The sequence below is a fragment of the Oncorhynchus tshawytscha genome, linkage group LG04 (assembly GCF_018296145.1).
Source record: "Oncorhynchus tshawytscha isolate Ot180627B linkage group LG04, Otsh_v2.0, whole genome shotgun sequence".
Taxonomy (NCBI): domain Eukaryota; kingdom Metazoa; phylum Chordata; class Actinopteri; order Salmoniformes; family Salmonidae; genus Oncorhynchus; species Oncorhynchus tshawytscha.
The window spans coordinates 59,849,840-59,869,526 of NC_056432.1; the positions used below are offsets into that span (position 1 = coordinate 59,849,840).

A 19,687-nucleotide genomic window follows, 5' to 3' on the forward strand; every position below is an offset into this window, starting at 1 on the left:
CAGTGTCTCCTGACCCCTCCTGTCTCAGCCTCCAGTATTTATGCTGCAGTAGTTTGCGTCGGGGGGCTAGGGTCAGTTTGTTATATCTGGAGTACTTCTCCTGTCTTATCCGGTGTCCTGTGTGAATTTAAGTATGCTCTCTCTAATTCTCTCTTTCTCTCGGAGGACCTGAGCCCTAGGACCATGCCTCAGGACTACCTGGCATGATGACTCCTTGCTGTCCCCAGTCAAATCAAATCAAATCAAATTTATTTATATAGCCCTTCGTACATCAGCTGATATCTCAAAGTGCTGTACAGAAACCCAGCTTAAAACCCCAAACAGCAAGCAATGCAGGTGTAGAAGCACGGTGGCTAGGAAAAACTCCCTAGAAAGGCCAAAACCTAGGAAGAAACCTAGAGAGGAACCAGGCTATGTGGGGTGGCCAGTCCTCTTCTGGCTGTGCCGGGTCGAGATTATAACAGAACATGGCCAAGATGTTCAAATGTTCATAAATGATCAGCATGTTCGAATAATAAGGTAGAACAGTTGAAACTGGAGCAGCAGCACGGCCAGGTGGACTGGGGACAACAAGGAGTCATCATGTCAGGTAATCCTGGGGCATGGTCCTAGGGCTCAGGTCCTCTGAGAGAGAGAAGGAGAGAATTAGAGAACGCACACTTAGATTCACACAGGACACCGAATAGGACAGGAGAAGTACTCCAGATATAACAAACTGACCCTAGCCCCCCGACACATAAATAGGGAGTTTTTCCTAGCCACCGTGCTTCTACACCTGCATTGCTTGCTGTTTGGGGTTTTAAGCTGGGTTTCTGTACAGCACTTTGAGATATCAGCTGATGTACGAAGGGCTTTATAAAGACATTTGATTTGATTAGCTTTTAAAAGAGGATAATTAACTGTCTTTTATCTGTGTATTGTTTTGCTATCTTGTCTGTGTAATTCAAGGACAAGTTGACTGAGTGTGATTTTGGAGGGAAGACACTGTGCTGAAAATATAAATATAAACAGCAACTGTCAGGCCCATTGACTGTTGTATTATTCATTACATGAGCTTGAAGCCACAACAGACAGTGAAGTCATATGTTTGTCCCAGTCCATTAACAGTCAGCACGCCATATTAATATAGCCTTATGGGTTTGTAGGTACGTGGACTCCATACCACACAAATGCATTATAAGCCAAGACAAACATGGACATGCCAGGGGGAATGCTTTGACGTTGCCAGATTATCCAAATCGGAAAGAAGAATGACCTTGTGATATTGCTATGAGATTGAGTGTGTGCATTTATATGAAGTTCATTTATATGTTGTTAACAATTATGTGGTAAGTCATTAATTGTTCACCACCCCAATATTACATCTAGTGATTGAAGAAGTGTTTTACCTGGTTATGTGGATCTACCGTTGACTGCAAACTGTTGTTATTTTATTGTGATAAATGATTATGATTGGGTGAAGCAGCCATGCATGCTCAGTGCTTACACATGAAATGCAGTGATAGTGGAGGGGGGAGTTGACTGGGATGGTCCCTCCCTGAGGGCTGCGGTAGGGCCATGGCAGGATGTGACCCATGCCAGGGCCCCTAAGCGATATGCTGCTACCTCATCTACTGGAGCTGGGTTGACGGTCGCCAGCGTATGCTCTCTGCTCCACAAGGGCATGGACTCTGGCGTGGGATTAAGAGTGCACTGCTAGTGGTGGAAGAATGAGAGAGGAACAGAGTAGAGAGGGGAGAAAGGAGAGAAAGGGGGAAGAGGAGAGAAAGGGGGAAGATGAGAGAGAGTGGGGGGAGAGGAGAGAGCGAGTAGGGGAGGGGAGGGAGTGCCCAAACAAATCAAATCAAATTTTATTTGTCACATACACATGGTTAGCAGATGTTAATGCGAGTGTAGCGAAATGCTTGTGCTTCTAGTTCCGACAATGCAGTAATAACGAACAAGTAATCTAACTAACAATTCCAAAAAACTACTGTCTTATACACAGTGTAAGGGGATAAAGAATATGTACATAAGGATATATGAATGAGTGATGGTACAGAGCAGCATAGGCAAGATACAGTAGATGATATCGAGTACAGTATATACATATGAGATGAGTATGTAAACCAAGTGGCATAGTTAAAGTGGCTAGTGATACATGTATTACATAAGGATGCAGTCAATGATAGAGTACAGTATATACGTATGCATATGAGATGAATAATGTAGGGTAAGTAACATTATATAAGGTAGCATTGTTTAAAGTGGCTAGTGATATATTTACATCATTTCCCATCAATTCCCATTATTAAAGTGGCTGGAGTTGAGTCAGTGTCATTGACAGTGTGTTGGCAGCAGCCACTCAATGTTAGTGGTGGCTGTTTAACAGTCTGATGGCCTTGAGATAGAAGCTGTTTTTCAGTCTCTCGGTCCCAGCTTTGATGCACCTGTACTGACCTCGCCTTCTGGATGACAGCGGGGTGAACAGGCAGTGGCTCGGGTGGTTGATGTCCTTGATGATCTTTAGGAAGCCAGGGGAAAGAATACAAGCCACAGAGAGAGAGAGCTCGGTAAGGGTTAGATCACGTGTTAAACTCATTCCACAGAGGGCCAAGTGTCTGCAGGTTATCCCTCCACCCTTGTACTTGATAGATTAATTAAGGTCACTAATTAGTTAGGAACTCCCTCACCTGGTTGTCTAGGTCTTTATTGAAAGGAAAAACTAAAACCCGCAGACACTTGGGAATCGAATTTGACACCCCTGGGCTAGACGTTGTTAACTGTGAAGTTGTTGACTGTTGAATTACTGCAAAATGACTGACTGAGGGAGAAAAAAGAGCTAGGCAGTGCTTAATTTGTAAATCAGGAGTTGCCGGAACAAGTGAGCACGAGAGGGGGGGTGACCTGGGGAGCTCTGAGTAACTGGAATGCATGAGAAAAAAATATAACCTTTATAAGAAAGCATTGCATGCATATCATCACATTTGCGTAGTGGCATAGAGCAGTAAGTAGAGGCATTTACAGAAGTTGCCCACATGGGAAAAAAGGTTTGTGGCCTAGGGTCCCAAAAATTGTTGGCCTTTTTATAAACGCATTTAATGCAATTCTACGTCATTTTACGATTAGAGATTTTGGCACAATCTTTTTTAATGCTGCGTTCAAAACAACTGTGAACTCAGAGCTGGGAAATCTACGACTTCTGACTTTAGTGTGTTCAAGAGAACTGTTAAATTGGGGAAAAAACGAGCTGACCGGGAAAATGTGTTTTTGAATGTCATCCAATTTGAAATTCCACGTGGGGAACTCTGGCCTCTTCTAGAGCTCTGACTTTCCGACCTGAAGATCACTGACATCATGATTCAGCTTACTTTTTTTAGAGTTCCAAGTTGTCTTGAAAGCACAAAATGATCGAAATGACAGGCAATTTAGACACCGACAAACTGAGAATCGGAGATTAATGAAAACGACTTTGAATCCATCAATTGCCTAGGTGTGTGGAGACAATTGTATGTTACAAAATGAGGAGTACATTATAGTCCTAAAAAGGCTATGTGCTAGTGTCAAAAGCCTCTCCCACTTTCTCTCGTTATACTTTATAAAACAATTTTTGGAAGACAAGTTGATCAAATATTTTGGTAGCCTACAGCTGACAGATTAGTGAATTATCTTTTCAGCAGGAGCCATTTGTTTTCCAACCTGTGTTTTCCCACGATTGTAGACGATTTGAAATATTGGGAAAGGCCAAATTTGTCTGCAAACTGTTTGTTCGCGGACAGATTTGTTGCACGTTCCCGGCTGTCGGCTATACCTTATCATTGGGCTACACTTCACAGCTAGGCTATTTTTTAAATAAGATATTTACGGCGTAGAAGGCTATTCTGAATTATTTCATTTATTTCTGAACAGACAGCAGTAACTATAACTTTGGCAAATGTATTTCAACCCTTTGCGCGGAGGTAGAGGTACCGGATCAGGCCAAAACGAAACTGTCCAAGACGGAGAGGTGCCAGATCCTGTTCCGGTAGGATCCGGCTAGAATTAAGTACTGGAGTGAGCGATGGAGAGAGGGGAAGTGCTGAGCGATTAACCGAAATTTCGTTTTTTTTCTCGGGTTATTCAACAACTAATTGACCGATGTCGGTTCAATGACTTGAATTCCATTTAGTTCGTTATTTTTGTGATCCCAACGCGTCGTTTCTCTAGAGAGAAATCAAATCATTCACAAGAGAAATCAAGTCAAGAACTTTGTGGGACAGTGGGCTGAAGGGAGTTGTAGTTTTCATTAACGAAATATTCAACCTAGTTCAGCGCAGAAATGTCGGAATTAACTACATTAACCACGTTTTCATACACAGTTTTTAATTTGTTCGTTCGACATGGTGGGATAGTTTTGTGTCCTTAAAATTAATTATGGGAGAAATGGCGGTGGAAACGCCTTTATGCTCAAATATTTATGTAATTTCCATCATATCGAAGTAAATTTGTCACGCGATTATATTTTGTGTGGCCCTCCCACTACGACTCAGGAAACCATGCAGTTTATTAGGCAACAGATGAAATATATTATGATGAATTTCACAGTGTTGAAAGTGCACGGTGGTGAGCTTGGTGCTCCATTCCAATAAATATCGAGGGTCTTATTCTGGTGACACGATGCTCAACTGCCATTTGACAAATACAAATATTCTAGATCATATCCAAAGTAATTGAATCATGTGTACTAGCCAGTGGCAACCTGTCATTCAGGGCAGGTGGGGCAGATGCATTGTCTGAATGTTGGAGTGTGCCCCTGGCTATCCACAATAAAATAAAAAAACAGGAACATTGTGCCATCCGGTTTGCTTAATATAAGTCATTTGAAATTATTTTTAACTTTAGCAATTCCATTTATTTTTGATACTTAAGTATATTTAAAACCAAATACTTTTAGATTTTCACTCCTGAGTGGCGCAGCGGTCTAACGCACTGCATCTCAGTGCAAGAAGTGTCACTACAGTCCCTGGTTTGAATCCAGGCTGTATCACATCCGGCCGTGATTGAGAGTCCCATAGGGTGGCACATAATTGGGCCAGCGTCGTACGGTTTTGACCAGGGTAGGCAGTCAGTGTAAATAATAAATATTTGTTCTTAACTGACTTTCCTAGTAAAATTAAAATCGAATTACTGAAGTCGTATTTTACTGGGTGACTTTCACTTTTACTTCAGTCATTTTCTATTAAGGTATCTTTACTTTTACTCAAGTATGACAATAGAGTACATTTTCCACCACTGCAAGCTGGCTGTTCTTTCCAGCGATACACTTTTATGCCTGCTATTTTAGGTTAGATACACACAGACCACATAAACCACATGAGAGATGTACAGACACAACAATGAGAGAGGGATAGACAGTTTGTGAAAGTATGCCTTATCTCAGCCTGGTCTCATAGACTAGATGTAACATAGTAAATGTAAATCCGGGACCTCCAAATTAGTATGATGTGTTATGTTTGGTATGGTTACATAAGCCAGAAGGTTAATTATGGCAAAAACAAAAGTTAGGTGGTTGGTCGGGGTGGTGGGTCTAGCAACCCAAAGGTTGCGTATATGAATCTCATCATGTACAAATGTAACATTTTTGCTAATTAGCAACTACTTTTTAGTAGTTAGCTAAACCTTCCCCTAACCTTATCCCTTTAACCAAACTCCTAACCTTAACCCTAACAATAACCCCTAACCCTATCCTCTAGCTTAGCTAACGTTAGCCACATAGTTAATGTTAGCCACAACAAATTTGAAGTTTTGCAAATTCAAATACATATTGTATTATTTGCAATTCATAACATATTGTACAAATTGCAATTAGCAACATATCATACAAATTGTAATTCGTAACATCATACTACATTGAACAAAAATCTAAACTCAACATGTAAAGTGTTGGTCCCATGTTTCATGAGCTGAAATAAAATATCCCAGAAATGTTCCATATACACAAAAAGCTTATTTCTCTCACATTTTGTTTACATCCTTGTTAGTGAGCATTTCTCTTTTGCCAAGATAATCAATCCACCTGACAGGTGGGGCATATCAAAAAGCTGAATAAACAGCATGATCATTACACAGGTGCACCTTGTGCTGGGGACAATAAAAGGCCACTCTAAAATGTGCAGTTTTGTCACACAACACAATGCCACAGATGTCTCAAGTTTTGAGGGAGTGTGCTGACTGCAAGAATGTCCACCAAAGTTGTTGCCAGATAATTTAATGTTAATTTCTCTACCAGAAGCCGCCTCCAACATTGTTTTAAAGGATTAGGCAGTACGACCAACCGGCCTCTCAACCACAGACCACATGTAAGGCGTTGTGTGGGCGAGCGGTTTGCTGGTGTCAACGTTGTGAACATAGTGCCCCATGGTGGCGGTGGGGTTATGGTATGGGTAGGCATAAAATACAGACAACGAACACAATTTTATCGATGGCAATTTGAATGCTCATAAATACCGTGACGAGATTCTGAGGCCCATAATGAGACCGATATTGTTTTATGTATCTGTGACCAACAGATGCATATACATATCTGTGTTCCCAGTCATGTGAAATCTATAGATTAGGGTCTAATGAATATATTTAAATTGACTGATTTCCTTATATGAACTGTAACTCAGTAAAATCTTTGAAATTGTTGCACATTGCATTTATATTTTTGTTCAGTATAATTGAAATGTCCCAGATTTCGTTTACTAAGATACATCTACCCCCCCAGTCCAGGTTGGTTATCTACTTTGAAGAGCAAGTCAAATTATTTTGTCAGACAGCTCTGCAACATACTTAGGCAGGCTTTCCAAGCTGAATAGGATGACTAAAGACAGTACAATATGGGGAGAACAGAGATAACGTTGTCTGGCTAGCTGCTACTGCCTGAGCAGAGATGAGAGGATGACTTTAAGGAATTAAAAATAATAAAGCCATCAAATAAAAACTAAGTAACATACACAACTGAAATATTGTAATATTTGCTGTCCGGTCCTTTGTCCGGTCCTCTGTCCGGTCCTCTGGCAGTCTCTATGGGGGTGCCACAGGGTTCAATCCTCGGGCCGACTCTTTTCTCTGTATATATCAATGATGTTGTTCTTGCTGCGGGCGATTCCCTGATCCACCTCTACGCAGACGACACCATTCTATATACTTCCGGCCCGTCCTTGGACACTGTGCTATCTAACCTCCAAACGAGCTTCAATGCAATACAACACTCCTTCCGTGGCCTCCAATTGCTCTTAAACGCTAGTAAAACCAAATGCATGCTTTTCAACCGTTCGCTGCCTGCACCCGCACGCCTGACCAGCATCACCACCCTGGATGGTTCCGACCTTGAATATGTGGACATCTATAAGTACCTAGGTGTCTGGCTAGACTGTAAACTCTCCTTCCAGACTCATATCAAACATCTCCAATCGAAAATCAAATCAAGAGTCGGCTTTCTATTCCGCAACAAAGCCTCCTTCACTCACGCCGCCAAACTTACCCTAGTAAAACTGACTATCCTACCGATCCTCGACTTCGGCGATGTCATCTACAAAATTGCTTCCAACACTCTACTCAGCAAACTGGATGCAGTTTATCACAGTGCCATCCGTTTTGTCACTAAAGCACCTTATACCACCCACCACTGCGACTTGTATGCTCTAGTCGGCTGGCCCTCACTACATATTCGTCGCCAGACCCACTGGCTCCAGGTCATCTACAAGTCCATGCTAGGTAAAGCTCCGCCTTATCTCAGTTCACTGGTCACGATGGCAACACCCATCCGTAGCACGCGCTCCAACAGGTGTATCTCACTGATCATCCCTAAAGCCAACACCTCATTTGGCAGCCTTTCGTTCCAGTTCTCTGCTGCCTGTGACTGGAACGAATTGCCAAAATCGCTGAAGTTGGAGACTTTTATCTCCCTCACCAACTTCAAACATCTGCTATCTGAGCAGCTAACCGATCGCTGCAGCTGTACATAGTCTATCGGTAAATAGCCCACCCATTTTTACCTACCTCATCCCCATACTGTTTTTATTTATTTACTTTTCTGCTCTTTTGCACACCAATATCTATACCTGTACATGACCTTCTGATCATTAATCTGCAAAATTGTAATTACTCGCCTACCTCCTCATGCCTTTTGCACACAATGTATATAGACTCCCCTTTTTTCTTTCTACTGTGTTATTGACTTGTTAATTGTTTACTCCATGTGTAACTCTGTGTTGTTTGTTCACACTGCTATGCTTTATCTTGGCCAGGTCGCAGTTGCAAATGAGAACTTGTTCTCAACTAGCCTACCTGGTTAAATAAAGGTGAAATAAAAATAAATAAATAAATCTCCTATTTTTCTATTGATGTCTACCAAATGTGGACCTGACAGAAAAAAATGTGAATGTTCACTGTTGTTGGCTTCAGAATTTACATAAAAAAGCTCTAAAATCATTTCAATGCCATTATTTCATCATGCATTTAATGTTAAAACAATTATCGTAAACAAAATAAAAATAAAAAAATGTGCGAAATGAAACCGAATCCGAATCGACCTCAAAAAACACTTATCGCTCAGCACTAGTTCCACGTAGAACCCTCTGTGGAAATGGTTCTACCTGGAACCCGAAAAGTTTCTATCAGGAACCAAAAGGGTTCTACTTAGAACCAAAAAGGGTTAATCAAATGGTTCTCTTATGGGGGACAGATAGCACCTTTTTTATATGAGTGTAGAGAGCGCACAAGACATAAGGCATATAAGTCGCTTGGAGTGGTGAGAGACAGAAGGGGGAGGGGATGTGGGAGGGAGGGAGAGTGTGGGGGAAAGAGACTGGGAGAGAGAGACTGGGAGAGAGAAGCTGCTGTGTGTGGACTGTGGCTTGCAGCTGCAATTGTGGAAGAGCGAGAAAGCGTGCTCATGTGAGAGAGACTCAGAGACTACCAGAGAGAGAGAGAGAGAGAGAGAGAGAGAGAGAAATCAAAAGATGGTGAGAGAGACAGACAGAGATAGAGAAGGCTGAAACACAGAGAGTGAAGTAAATAAAGAATGCAAGAAAGACTGTACAGTGACGCAGTGCTTCTCTGTCTACTTTAGGTGTACGAATTCTGTGGAGGCAGCGTGATACAAGGACTATACATTTCCTGTCTCCTATCAGCCGGATTTACTCCAAAAAGGGCATCAATGACCATTGGACCATATACTTCTCCACAATATTGCATGCACTAAAGGTGGACTTTTAACAAGTGCAGTGACAATGCAGGTGAGATTCTCTTGATTGTTTATATACTGTTCGTGTGTTCAACTGCATGTTGTACTGAAATTATAGTGTTTGGTTTGCTAGACTTGAAGTAAGCCATTTTTATTGAAATGAATCACTTGCGGTGCATGGCATTTCTATCTGTTTATAATCGAATATCTACCAGATGCTGAGTTATGTATATTTCATGCGCTTGCAGACTGTATGTTATGTTTGCGGTAAAAACAAAAAATTCAACAGCTTCTGTCTGAAGCCATATGATCTGTCGACAGAAGCTGTGTTGTTTAGTTTAATTGTGGTAATGAGCTGTTACTATGCATTTACTTATAATCTCAGATATATTTGATATGGCTTCCAGGTAAAAAAAACTAAAAAACAAAGATGTGCTTTGGAAAGTGAACTTTTATGATTGAGTGTAGAGAACAATGACGTACTGTATCTCTGTATCGCTCTTCTTTCCCCTCTCTCATACCGTACACACAGATACAGTCACACTCACAGTATGTGTTGCCTTTGTTCATTAAGTCCTGTGCTGCTGTCTCTCCCTAGAGCTGCAGACAGCAGGACAGTTGATGGAGTGTCGTGCTCTGGGTGGGGTGCCTGTTCGTTAGATGAGTGTGATTGAGACCACAGTATATTGACAGGGAGTAGAACAATGAGACTACTGTACATGATTAACAAACACAACAAAGATCAACAGAGCAAGCGAGGAGTCACCTATAGTTCAACGGATAGCTAGATTCAGGAATAAAGCGCTTTTCACAGTGCTCTTCACACATTCGGTCACAGCAAAATAAAATGGATTGATAGAGAAAGTAAGAGGTAGATGAGAGAAGGTGTGGAAAGGGAAGGCTGGGAAGAGATATGCAGTATGGGGAGTCTTCATAGATTGGGTGGACTTTGGAGAAGGGTAGAAAGGAGGAGAGGGAGTGTGAGAGAGATGAAGAAGTTACTGCTGTGTTCTAGTACAGCTAGGCCATGACAGTAAAGACAGCCCTGGCTTGGGGGGACATCGAGTAGAGATGGCCAGTCCATTATTCCTGCTCCAGGGTGGGAGCCCTGACCTAGCCCCTAATCCAACAGCCTTCTCCACGCCTTGCCTCTCACCCAAGGAGACCGCCACACAAACAAATATACATCCACTGCATGTATGACAAACACGTGGTCAGCCCCGTGGTCAGTCAGCCCTCCTTACCCAGCTAGCTACCACTGCTCCTCATAGATTCACCACACACTTCTGCCTACCACTTAGGCATTTCACTTTGCACAGATGCCTGTATATCCATTTTTAATTTGTATCAAGGACATTTGTTTGTCTATTGTTATACTGCTTCTCCTTTGTCATTTGCATTGGTTTGGAGTTTGTGAGATTTTTGTTTTGTTGTAAAACTAAAAGATTGTGTGGATGAAGTCATGTCTTGCTGTGAGGATCAGTTGTGTATTTGTTGTGACAGTGTCCCCCACAGCCTCAGGCATTGCTATGGGCACACAGGGGACATTTCCGCCTGTCATCTCCACTTTAGTTACAACCAGACGGTTAACAAGGGTACAGATCTTGTACCTCCCCGAAGCTCAAAAGATAAATCTGTATGCCATCAAACAAAATGCTTCTGTTCTTTCGTTCAGCATTTTTATTTCAAGTCTTAGTCGTGCTTAATCCTCATATAATTGAGATGGAATGCTCAGTGTAAGGCTCAGTTTAATTTAGAATAATAGCTGTAATCAGATTTTCTCTATCCCCACCATTTTGATTTGGTCCACTCAGGGATCTTACCGGCTATAAATCTCAGTTATGTGCAGTGGTGGAAAAAGTACTGAATTGTCATCCTTGAGTAAAAGTAAAAAATACCTTTTTTTAATAGAAAATTACTCAAGTGAAAGGGAAAGTAAAAGTCTAAAAGTATTTGGTTTTAAATATCAAAAGTAAATGTAATTGTTAAAATATACTGAAGTATTAAAAGTACAAGTATAAATCATTTCACATTCCTTATATTAAGCAAACCAGACAGCACATTGTTTTTAATGCCTTTTTTTACATATAGCCAGGGGCACACTCCAACACTCGAACATCATTTAAAAACAAGGCATTTGTGTTTAGTGAGTCTGCCAGAGGCAGAAGGGATGACCAGGGATGTTCTCTTGATAAGTGTGTGAAATTGACCTTTTTCCTGTCTTGCTAAGCATTCAAAACGTAACAAGTATTTCTGGGTGTTAGGGAAAATGTATGGAGTAAAAAGTACATTATTTGGTTAGTGAAGTTAGTGAAGTAGAAGTAAAAATTGTCAAATATAAATAGTAAAGTACAGATACCTCAAAAAATTACTTAAGTAGAACTTTTAAGTATTTTTTCTTGAGCACTTTACACCACTGGTTATGTGTCATTATATAAGAGCGTTAAATATTGCAAGTTGAGCTTCCACCTCCCATTATGGCCTGAAGAGTAAATTGCTACTCTTAGTTGAGCTATTTAGTCATGGTGATTGGTCTATAGGCATGGTCCATAATGAACAAAACAATGCAGCCTCTCTGTCCATGTTGGATTCATTAGCTTCATTCAGCCTGTTGCACACACACATACGTCTGTGTTCGAAGATTGCATGGAGAGAGAAAAAAAAACTTTGAATGTGCCGTGAAGGTTAAGGGCTCCATTATTTTGTGTGCATTATCTTAAACATGTGAGGCGTGTCACTTAGGCTGGTCCTGCTGGGACATACCGATAGTTCCCATGGCACTCATCCTCGATGTTCAGAAAAAAATGACCTCTGGTTTGTGAGGTGAACTAACCTTCCTACCTGGCTTGCAGAGACAAGGTGCTGTCAATTCAACCTTTTTATTTTGACTAGGCAAGTCAGTTAAGAACAAATTCTTATTTACAATGACAGCCTACCAGGGAACAGTGGGTTAACTGCCTTATTCAGGGCAGAATGACAGATTTTTACCTTGTCAGCTCAGGGATTCGATCCAGCAACCTTTCGGGTTACTGGCACAACGCGCTAACCACTAGGCACTAGGCTACCTGACGCCCCAAATAAACTAGATGTAATTAGCTTGAAGAATACTGTCAGTCCCTGGAGGACCCTTGATCTGTGTCCCTAACGTAAGATGAAGTGGGAGTGCTGCTGCCTGAGGAGCTGCAGCTGCAGTCAATATTAACTGGGCTATTTTTACCCCATTTTGTTTTTCCACTGAATTGGTTTTTTAACCCAAATATATATGAATTCTAGTCAATGGACACAATAAGCAAAAATGTGTGAGATGTTTGAAATGATTCCCTTAGTTTTGGGCAATGATAACTAGGACTGTAAATGTAGGAGAATTGTGAGTTGTTTTCACTCAGTCGGATTCACAATTGTTCTTTTACACATTTCCACATTCACTTTTTTTTACTGTTTTCTTGCTTTCTGCTCACTGCAGTCAGTGTAAAAATCCATGGTCTTGTTGCGTTGATCTGTCAGTGTTCCCTCCAATCGCCTTTTTCTTGCTAGATGTCTGTCTCTCTTGACATCTTCATGCACACCAGTCAAGGGGATATTGTGTAGGAGATTGAAAGGCATTTATTTGTCATCTGAAACCAAAATCTGGTTCTGATTATTGAGTACTCTTGGACTCAAAGACAAGCATAAAAATGTTATGCAATAACAAGATTTAGAAGGAACATTTGGCTTCCATCTTACCTCATACAAAAGGTACCTCTGAAATATGGACTATTTGATTACATACAGTCAAGTCCCAAATTATTGGCACCCTTGAGAAAAATTGGCAAAAAAATACTGTATAAAATATATAATACAAATACTGATCTACAGTATTTGAATGTAAAAAAAGGGACATTTATATTATTTTATACTAATGCAAGTGCTCAGAGGAAGAGATTTTGTTTAACAAGTAATAAAAGAATACTCTAGCATCCTCCCCTTGCGGGGATAACAGCACAGCCTTAAACATTTTTTGGAGAACACATTGGGAGGGATCTTAGACGACTCCTCCATACAGAATATTTCCAGGTCCTTGATATCCTTCGTCTGTGTTTATCGACTGCCCTCTTCAATTCAAACCACAGGTTTTCAATGGGGATCAAATCCTGAGACGGCCATTTCAAAATGTTTATTTTGTGGCCAATTAACCATTTCTTTGTGGATTTTGATGTGTGCTTGGGGTTATTGTCCTGCTAAAAGATCCACTTGATGTTCTGTTAACTCATACCCATATAATTTTGACTATACTCGTATTTGTGGCCGACGCATTAATTGGAGACAAAATACTTTAAAAAAGCCACCTCAAACTTGTATCTCAAACAGACCTTTTCAAAAATGCTTTTAAAATGTGATTTAAACATAATCGGTTCAAGGACATACATCTGGTGTATTAGAAGCATTTATTGGTACCATGATTGACTTTTTATTTATTTCACTATTATGGGGGATCCTGTTTTCTGATCACAATGCCTGCAGTGGCGTGGTCGGCCTTGAACTTCCATGGCTTCAATGAGAGGTCTGTCACGTCTACTCCTGCTCCTCCCCTCTGGCGTTCGACGTCGCCAGTATACTAACCACTGGTCCTGGGATCCATCATTATGCACACCTGGCATCAATCATTACAAGCACCTGCACGTTGTCATGAGGACTCAATTACCTTACTTATTACCACCTCTATATCTGGCACTCCCTTAGGTTCCTTCCCCAGTCAGTTTTGATCCTGTGTTCATACAAAGACGCTACTGTTATGTTGTGTCGTTTGTAGTATTATTAAACGTTTCACCTGCTTCTTGACTCACAGCGTATTCGTTACACAGTCGTTTTCTCTCTGCCTCATGACAACGTGTAGAACTGCAGGATATTAGCTTTTTTTTTTCCCTCCAAGAGGAGGACCTTTAAAATGTTCCTTCCCAGGGCCCGAGACTTGGTTTGTCCGGCCTTGCACACAAAATCATGGTAAAACTCCTTAATGATATTGTTATCTCCCTCGAGTTGTGTTCTGATTATGAGGGGGTCAATGATGGATTTGCTAATACAAAAGAACCTCTTTTGAGGTTTGAGAACCTCTGGGATAGTGGTTAGAGAAGGGTTAGCTAACATGCTAAGTAGTTGCAAAATAGCTAAAAAAAAGTAGTAAGTAGTTGCAAAGTAAAAAAAGTAACCATTTTTAATTTTCACATGTAGCGAGCGAAGCGTTCGTGTTGTCCAACAAACATGCGTAGTAGCTGAGTCAGACAATATCGTTTTCATGTGACAGGTGAATCAGTGAGTGAGTTGTTCAAGATGGATAAACAAAAGGCAAGATCAAGTGGTGAACAAAAACTCCACAAAAAAAAGCTTTATCTGATCAAGCTCGTGCCACATTACAGACAATAACCACGTCAGCAAAGCTACCACCTCATCCTCGACTGACAAAACACAATTGCAGGTGGAAGCTAGTAGACCTAGTCATGCAGCAGCGAACACTAAAGCTTCCCAGTCCCTGCCCGGGCCTGTCAATGACAGTGGCCTTGCTTCTCCTCTTCTTCCTCCTCTCAAGAATATTGACAGTTCCTCTAGAGAGAGTACCAGTCCTCCTCTTCTCCCAGAAAACCAAGCTGATGACTGTCAGTGACCCAGCAGTGCTCATGAGAGTGACCCCCCTTCTGTGTACACTGGTAAAAGCCTATGAGTGATGAGACTGATAGCCCACGACAGCTAGCCCCGAGTTCCAATGTGTAATATAAATGGGCTACCAGCTAAATACTGTATCTAGCTATAGATATGCTAGTAGGCTTGACTGCATTGTCTGTATAATGAAACAAGCCCTAGTAAGCTATTGTTTTGACAGTGGACTGATTATTTGACATTAATAGACTGGTTTTATGCAGCACAAACTTTATATCCATACTGCGAGAGAGTGCAATGATGGCTGGTAGGCTATACTCCTACAGGAAAGTTGTATATTCTAAAATAAATATTTGGGGTACTGATTTAGTATGCTGTTGCATCACATTTATTTTACAATCTGAAATGTTTGAATTTTCCACTTTAATTACTGAACAAGTAAATACATTATTGCCGCCAGCCAGCATTCGAAATAGCAGCATTGCGACACCGTGGGCCTATAGCTTCATGAAACATAAACGTTAGACTTAACATGAGAAAATGAGGACCAAATAAAAATAAACATGCATCCATTCAGGCAAAGCTACAGGCTACTAGAAGCACTAGCACCACATAATCTGAAAGGGGGGGGCCAACTCCGACTTTGCTGGGGGTCCAGAGAAACTGCGCTACGCCAGTGAACATAACATAACATACTGTACTCATTTGAGTGTCACAAATGTACATTTACTATGTTACGTCTGGTCTTTGAGGCCAGGCTGTTATTTTAGTATTTTTTTTCTCATTTTTATTAAGGGTGCCAATAATTTTGGACCTGATTGTATATGGCAGTGAAACAAAACAGATCTCACAAATTCCCTAATCAAGCATTGTGATGTGCATTGAATATGATTTGCCTATGACAAATTTACAGTATAGTGCAACAAAGTTTCTATTGTCACGTACACAAGTACAGTGAAATGGCGTTCTTGCTTGCTCTTTCCCAACAATGCAGTAATGAATCAGAAGTACTATAAAAAATAAACACCATACATAAACCTGTGGGGTACACTGTGTACTTACAATGATTTAGGAAGTATACAGTACATGTAGTTTCCTTTGAATACATCATGATTGCCCATTTTGCAGTATATTCAACACCTCAAAGGCAAGCAAATTTCTTTATTGTTGTGTAATAATAGAGGTTGTCCGTTGATGGGGATTTGTGAGGTGTCGTTAGTAGTGCCCATCTGCAGAACATACTGTATAGGTAACTGCCAAAATAAAGGAAACACCAACATAAATCTCAATAGCATCTCAATAGGGCCACCACGAGACTCCAGAACAGCTTCAATGTGCCTTGGCATAGATACTACAAGTGTCTGGAACTCTATTGAAGGGTTGCGACACCAGTCTTCTACAAGAAATTCCATAATTTGCTGTTTTGTTGATGGTGGTAGAAAACGCTGTCTCAGGCGCTGCTCCAGAATCTCCCATAAGTGTTTAATTGGGTTGACATCTGGTGACTGAGACACACACAAACCTGTGTGGAAGCATCTGCTTTCAATAAACTTTGTATTCCTCATTTACTCAAGTGTTTTGTTTATTTTGGCAGTTACCTGTAGGTCATTTTAGGAAACATAGCTAGATAGCACAGTAGGTGATATGAGTGTTATCATGCAAATCAACTTTGAATTATGTGTTACATAGCAGTGTTTGTAGTTTTCCTTTGGACAGGTTTAATGGCTTACCTTGGTTTATAATGTTCCTGCTTGTTTCTCCAGGAGCATCTCTCAGTCCAGCACATGGGCACCAGGAGCACAAAGTTCTCCTAGTAGTGAGGTTTGTCCTGGGCCTCGTCCGGACTACCATGACTGACCTCCTGGCCAACCTGAGTGTTCCATGGGGCACACAGGCGATTGTGTGCCCCAACCTGACAGCAGCAGCCCTGGTTGTGCCGGGGTCAGGCAAGTCTCTGGCCCCCTTCTGCACCTTCTGCTGCTGTGGCCTGCTGAACCGTACCCTGGCCGTGGTGTTTATGGTCAGTCTGGCCTTCGCCATAGTGGTGGGCAACGTGGTCACGCTCACCGTCTTCATGCAGACAAGACAGGTCCGTACACCACAGGGATACCTCAAAGGTAAAAATAAAAAAATAAAAAAACTCACTGATTCAGACTTGTTCATTCAGAATGAGCTCATTTACTCTCTAGAAATGCTGTTGATTTATGATAGGAGAGAATGGTAGTCACATGTCAGTTGCTTATGTTTACACACATGGGTGCAATACATTCACTGACATGGAAGAAGAACAACCTTTGGTGTTCTTGACACTGAAAGGTGAAATTAATTTAAATTCAAACACCTTTCTGGTTTAATGTTCTGTTTCTAGAGTCGCATGTTTGTTTATGTTGCCTGCTAGTTGCATTTAACTTTTTAGTAGTTTAGCAGATACTCTTAACCATAATTTCTCCTGTAAGTCGCTCTGGATAAGTGCCTTGCTCAAGGGCACAACGGCAGATTTTTCACCAAGTCAGCTCAGGGATTCAAACCAGAGACCTTTCGGTTACTGGCCCAATGCTCTTAACTGCTAGGCCACCAGCCACCCTGTATTGGTTATATTGGCAGGATTAATTAAGACGGTCAGTGCTTGTTGTTTAGCAGAGAACTAAATCAATCTTCAATGCTGTTCAGTCACAATCAGGGATCCCTTTGTGCATTGCCTCAAAGGACGCAAAACCATTTCCACACAGCACTGTAGATTTGTTTTCCATGGACTTGAATGTAAAATCAGCTTTTAGGACATAGGGATTTGTACCATATGTGGTTGAGTGTGAACTGTGAATGACCTTTCTCTCCTGACAGTCTCTCTGGCCATAGCGGACATGATGGTTGGAGTGCTGGTGGTTCCTTTCTCTGTCTACACTGAGATCTCTCTGATGGTGACCAGCTCCTCTCCTGTCTGGTACCAGGGGGGCACTGACCCCTCCATGGGGGGCCTGGTGGGACCCTGGCAGCCCTGCATGCTGATTGGTCCAGTCTTCGCTGGCTGTACGTTTGTCTCCATCAGTACTATTTTCCTGATGACGGTAGAGCGCTGTGTGGCCATCTTATGGCCCCTACATAAGGACCACCTGGTGACACGGAGACGCACCCTGTTTCTCATCCTCTTCTCCTGGGCAGGCAGTTACCTTCTGGCCCTAGCCCCCCTCATCCTCAGCAACAACTTCACACTGGAGTACAGTGAGTGCAGCCGGATGTGTAACTATGTCCCCCTGTGGGATGGAGTCACTCTGCCCTCTGACGCCAACATCCTCCTACTGTTCCCCGTGTTTGACTTTACGCTGCTGGGCGGCACCCTGGTATTCAACATCCTGTCCTTCACCAGCATCCGCCGCTACACACGCAAACGTAAGCTCATGTCAGAGGGGAATGTGGGTGTCGAGGGAGGGGGAGGCGGCTGCCAACATAGACCCTCCTTCTCTGACATCAAGGCCGCCAAGACGATCAGCATTCTGACATTTGCCTTCACGGCTTCCTTCACCCCCATCGCTGTGTTTGTGCTGGGCAACGTGGTGGGCTTCACCTGGTGCAACTTCTCCTTTGTAGCCTTCTGGATCCTGACTGGGAACAGCTGCTGTAATGTGATAATATACAGCGTGAGAGACCAGCGCTTCAGGAAAGGAGTGACTCTGCTTTTTCAGAGGGAGCACTCACCTACCCACGGGGAGAAAGGCGGAGCTACCCCCCCCACTCACCTTGTGACTACAACCCCACCTCCTTAAACTATTTTGAAAAGACAACCAGTGCCCTTTTCTTTAACTTTACTATGGAGAGAGGGGTTTAATCAGCATTTAACTTCAGGTTTAAAAAAATACTTTTTTCACTGTGTCTAAATAATGAAAGATAACTGTAGCTACCCTATGTGGGATCTAGTAGTTGCCAGCATCATTTAAATCATATGACTCAAGCCGTCTCATTGGACTAGGTGAGATATCTGTGGGGGATATCTTAATAACATGCACTTTATCATAGAGATGTAAGTAATGCATGGTTTTCATTTGTTTTGTGACCGTCCAGAAACATGTTAATTTTGCACAATTTTCTCTATAATAGCTTTTATTTTTGCTACAATACCATTATATTCATGAGGATGGCATAATCAAATGTGAGTGAATGAAATGTAAGAATGTTTTGAATCTAAATGAAGAGAGATGTTGATGTTTTGTACAGTTATGGGCAATTCGACGGGTCCGTCATCTGTACTACACAGTAATGCATAATTATGGTTAGAAATGTCATTCTCTTCAAGGTGATGTATCCTAAATAGGTACAGAAAGGTTTACATATGCAAGATCTTCTTTTGCATATTTGGATATTATTCTACACACGGGCTATTAGTTTAATGAGCTCTGCCCCCAAACAAGACCAAATTAAATCTGAACCAATCATAGATGTCTTTGTTTCACAAGTTTAGACATCAAAGTACAGCACAGTAGAGTACAGTACAGCACAGTAGAGTACAGTACAGCACAGTAGAGTACAGTATAGCACAGTAGAGTACAGTACAGCACAGTACAATACAGCACAGTAGAGTACAGTACAGCACAGTAGAGTACAGCACAGTAGAGTACAGTACAGCACAGTAGAGTACAGTACAGTACAGTAGAGTACAGTACAGCACAGTACAGTGCAGTACAGCACAGTAGAGTACAATACAGTACAGTACAGTACAGCACAGAGTACAATACAGTAGAGTAGAAATCAGTACAGTAGAGTTCTGTACAGTACATTCTAGTGTACTCAACTGTAGTATGCTCTACTGTGTACTGTACAGTACTGTGCTGAACTATACTCTACTTTTCTTTACTGTACTGTGCTGTCCAAACT

At 41.7% G+C, this 19,687-nt stretch overlaps 1 protein-coding gene and 1 long non-coding RNA gene across 2 annotated transcripts; one reads left to right on the forward strand and one right to left on the reverse strand.

Annotated features, from left to right (window-relative positions):
- Positions 1 to 569: 569 nt before the first annotated feature.
- LOC112249747 lies at positions 570 to 4,296 on the reverse strand. Its single transcript, XR_002953418.2, has 3 exons — positions 2,440 to 4,296; positions 1,487 to 1,695; positions 570 to 624 (listed from the first exon to the last, which is right to left on the reverse strand). It is a non-coding gene; the product is annotated as an uncharacterized LOC112249747 (long non-coding RNA).
- Positions 4,297 to 8,945: 4,649 nt separating this feature from the next.
- Positions 8,946 to 19,323, forward strand: LOC112249748 (trace amine-associated receptor 13c-like). The gene is made up of 3 exons (XM_024419523.2): positions 8,946 to 9,242; positions 16,585 to 16,938; positions 17,663 to 19,323. Exons 2-3 carry the CDS (start codon positions 16,671 to 16,673, stop codon positions 18,580 to 18,582), a joined length of 1,188 nt encoding a protein of 395 aa, XP_024275291.1. The 5' UTR covers positions 8,946 to 9,242; positions 16,585 to 16,670; the 3' UTR covers positions 18,583 to 19,323.
- Positions 19,324 to 19,687: the final 364 nt, after the last annotated feature.

Coding starts and splice junctions, on each gene's coding strand:
- LOC112249748 (XM_024419523.2), top strand. CDS start 16,671: ATGACTGACCTCCTGGCCAACCTGAGTGTTCCATGGGGCACACAGGCG. Junction 16,939..17,662: donor ACCACAGGGATACCTCAAAG/GTAAAAATAAAA, acceptor CTCTCCTGACAG/TCTCTCTGGCCATAGCGGAC.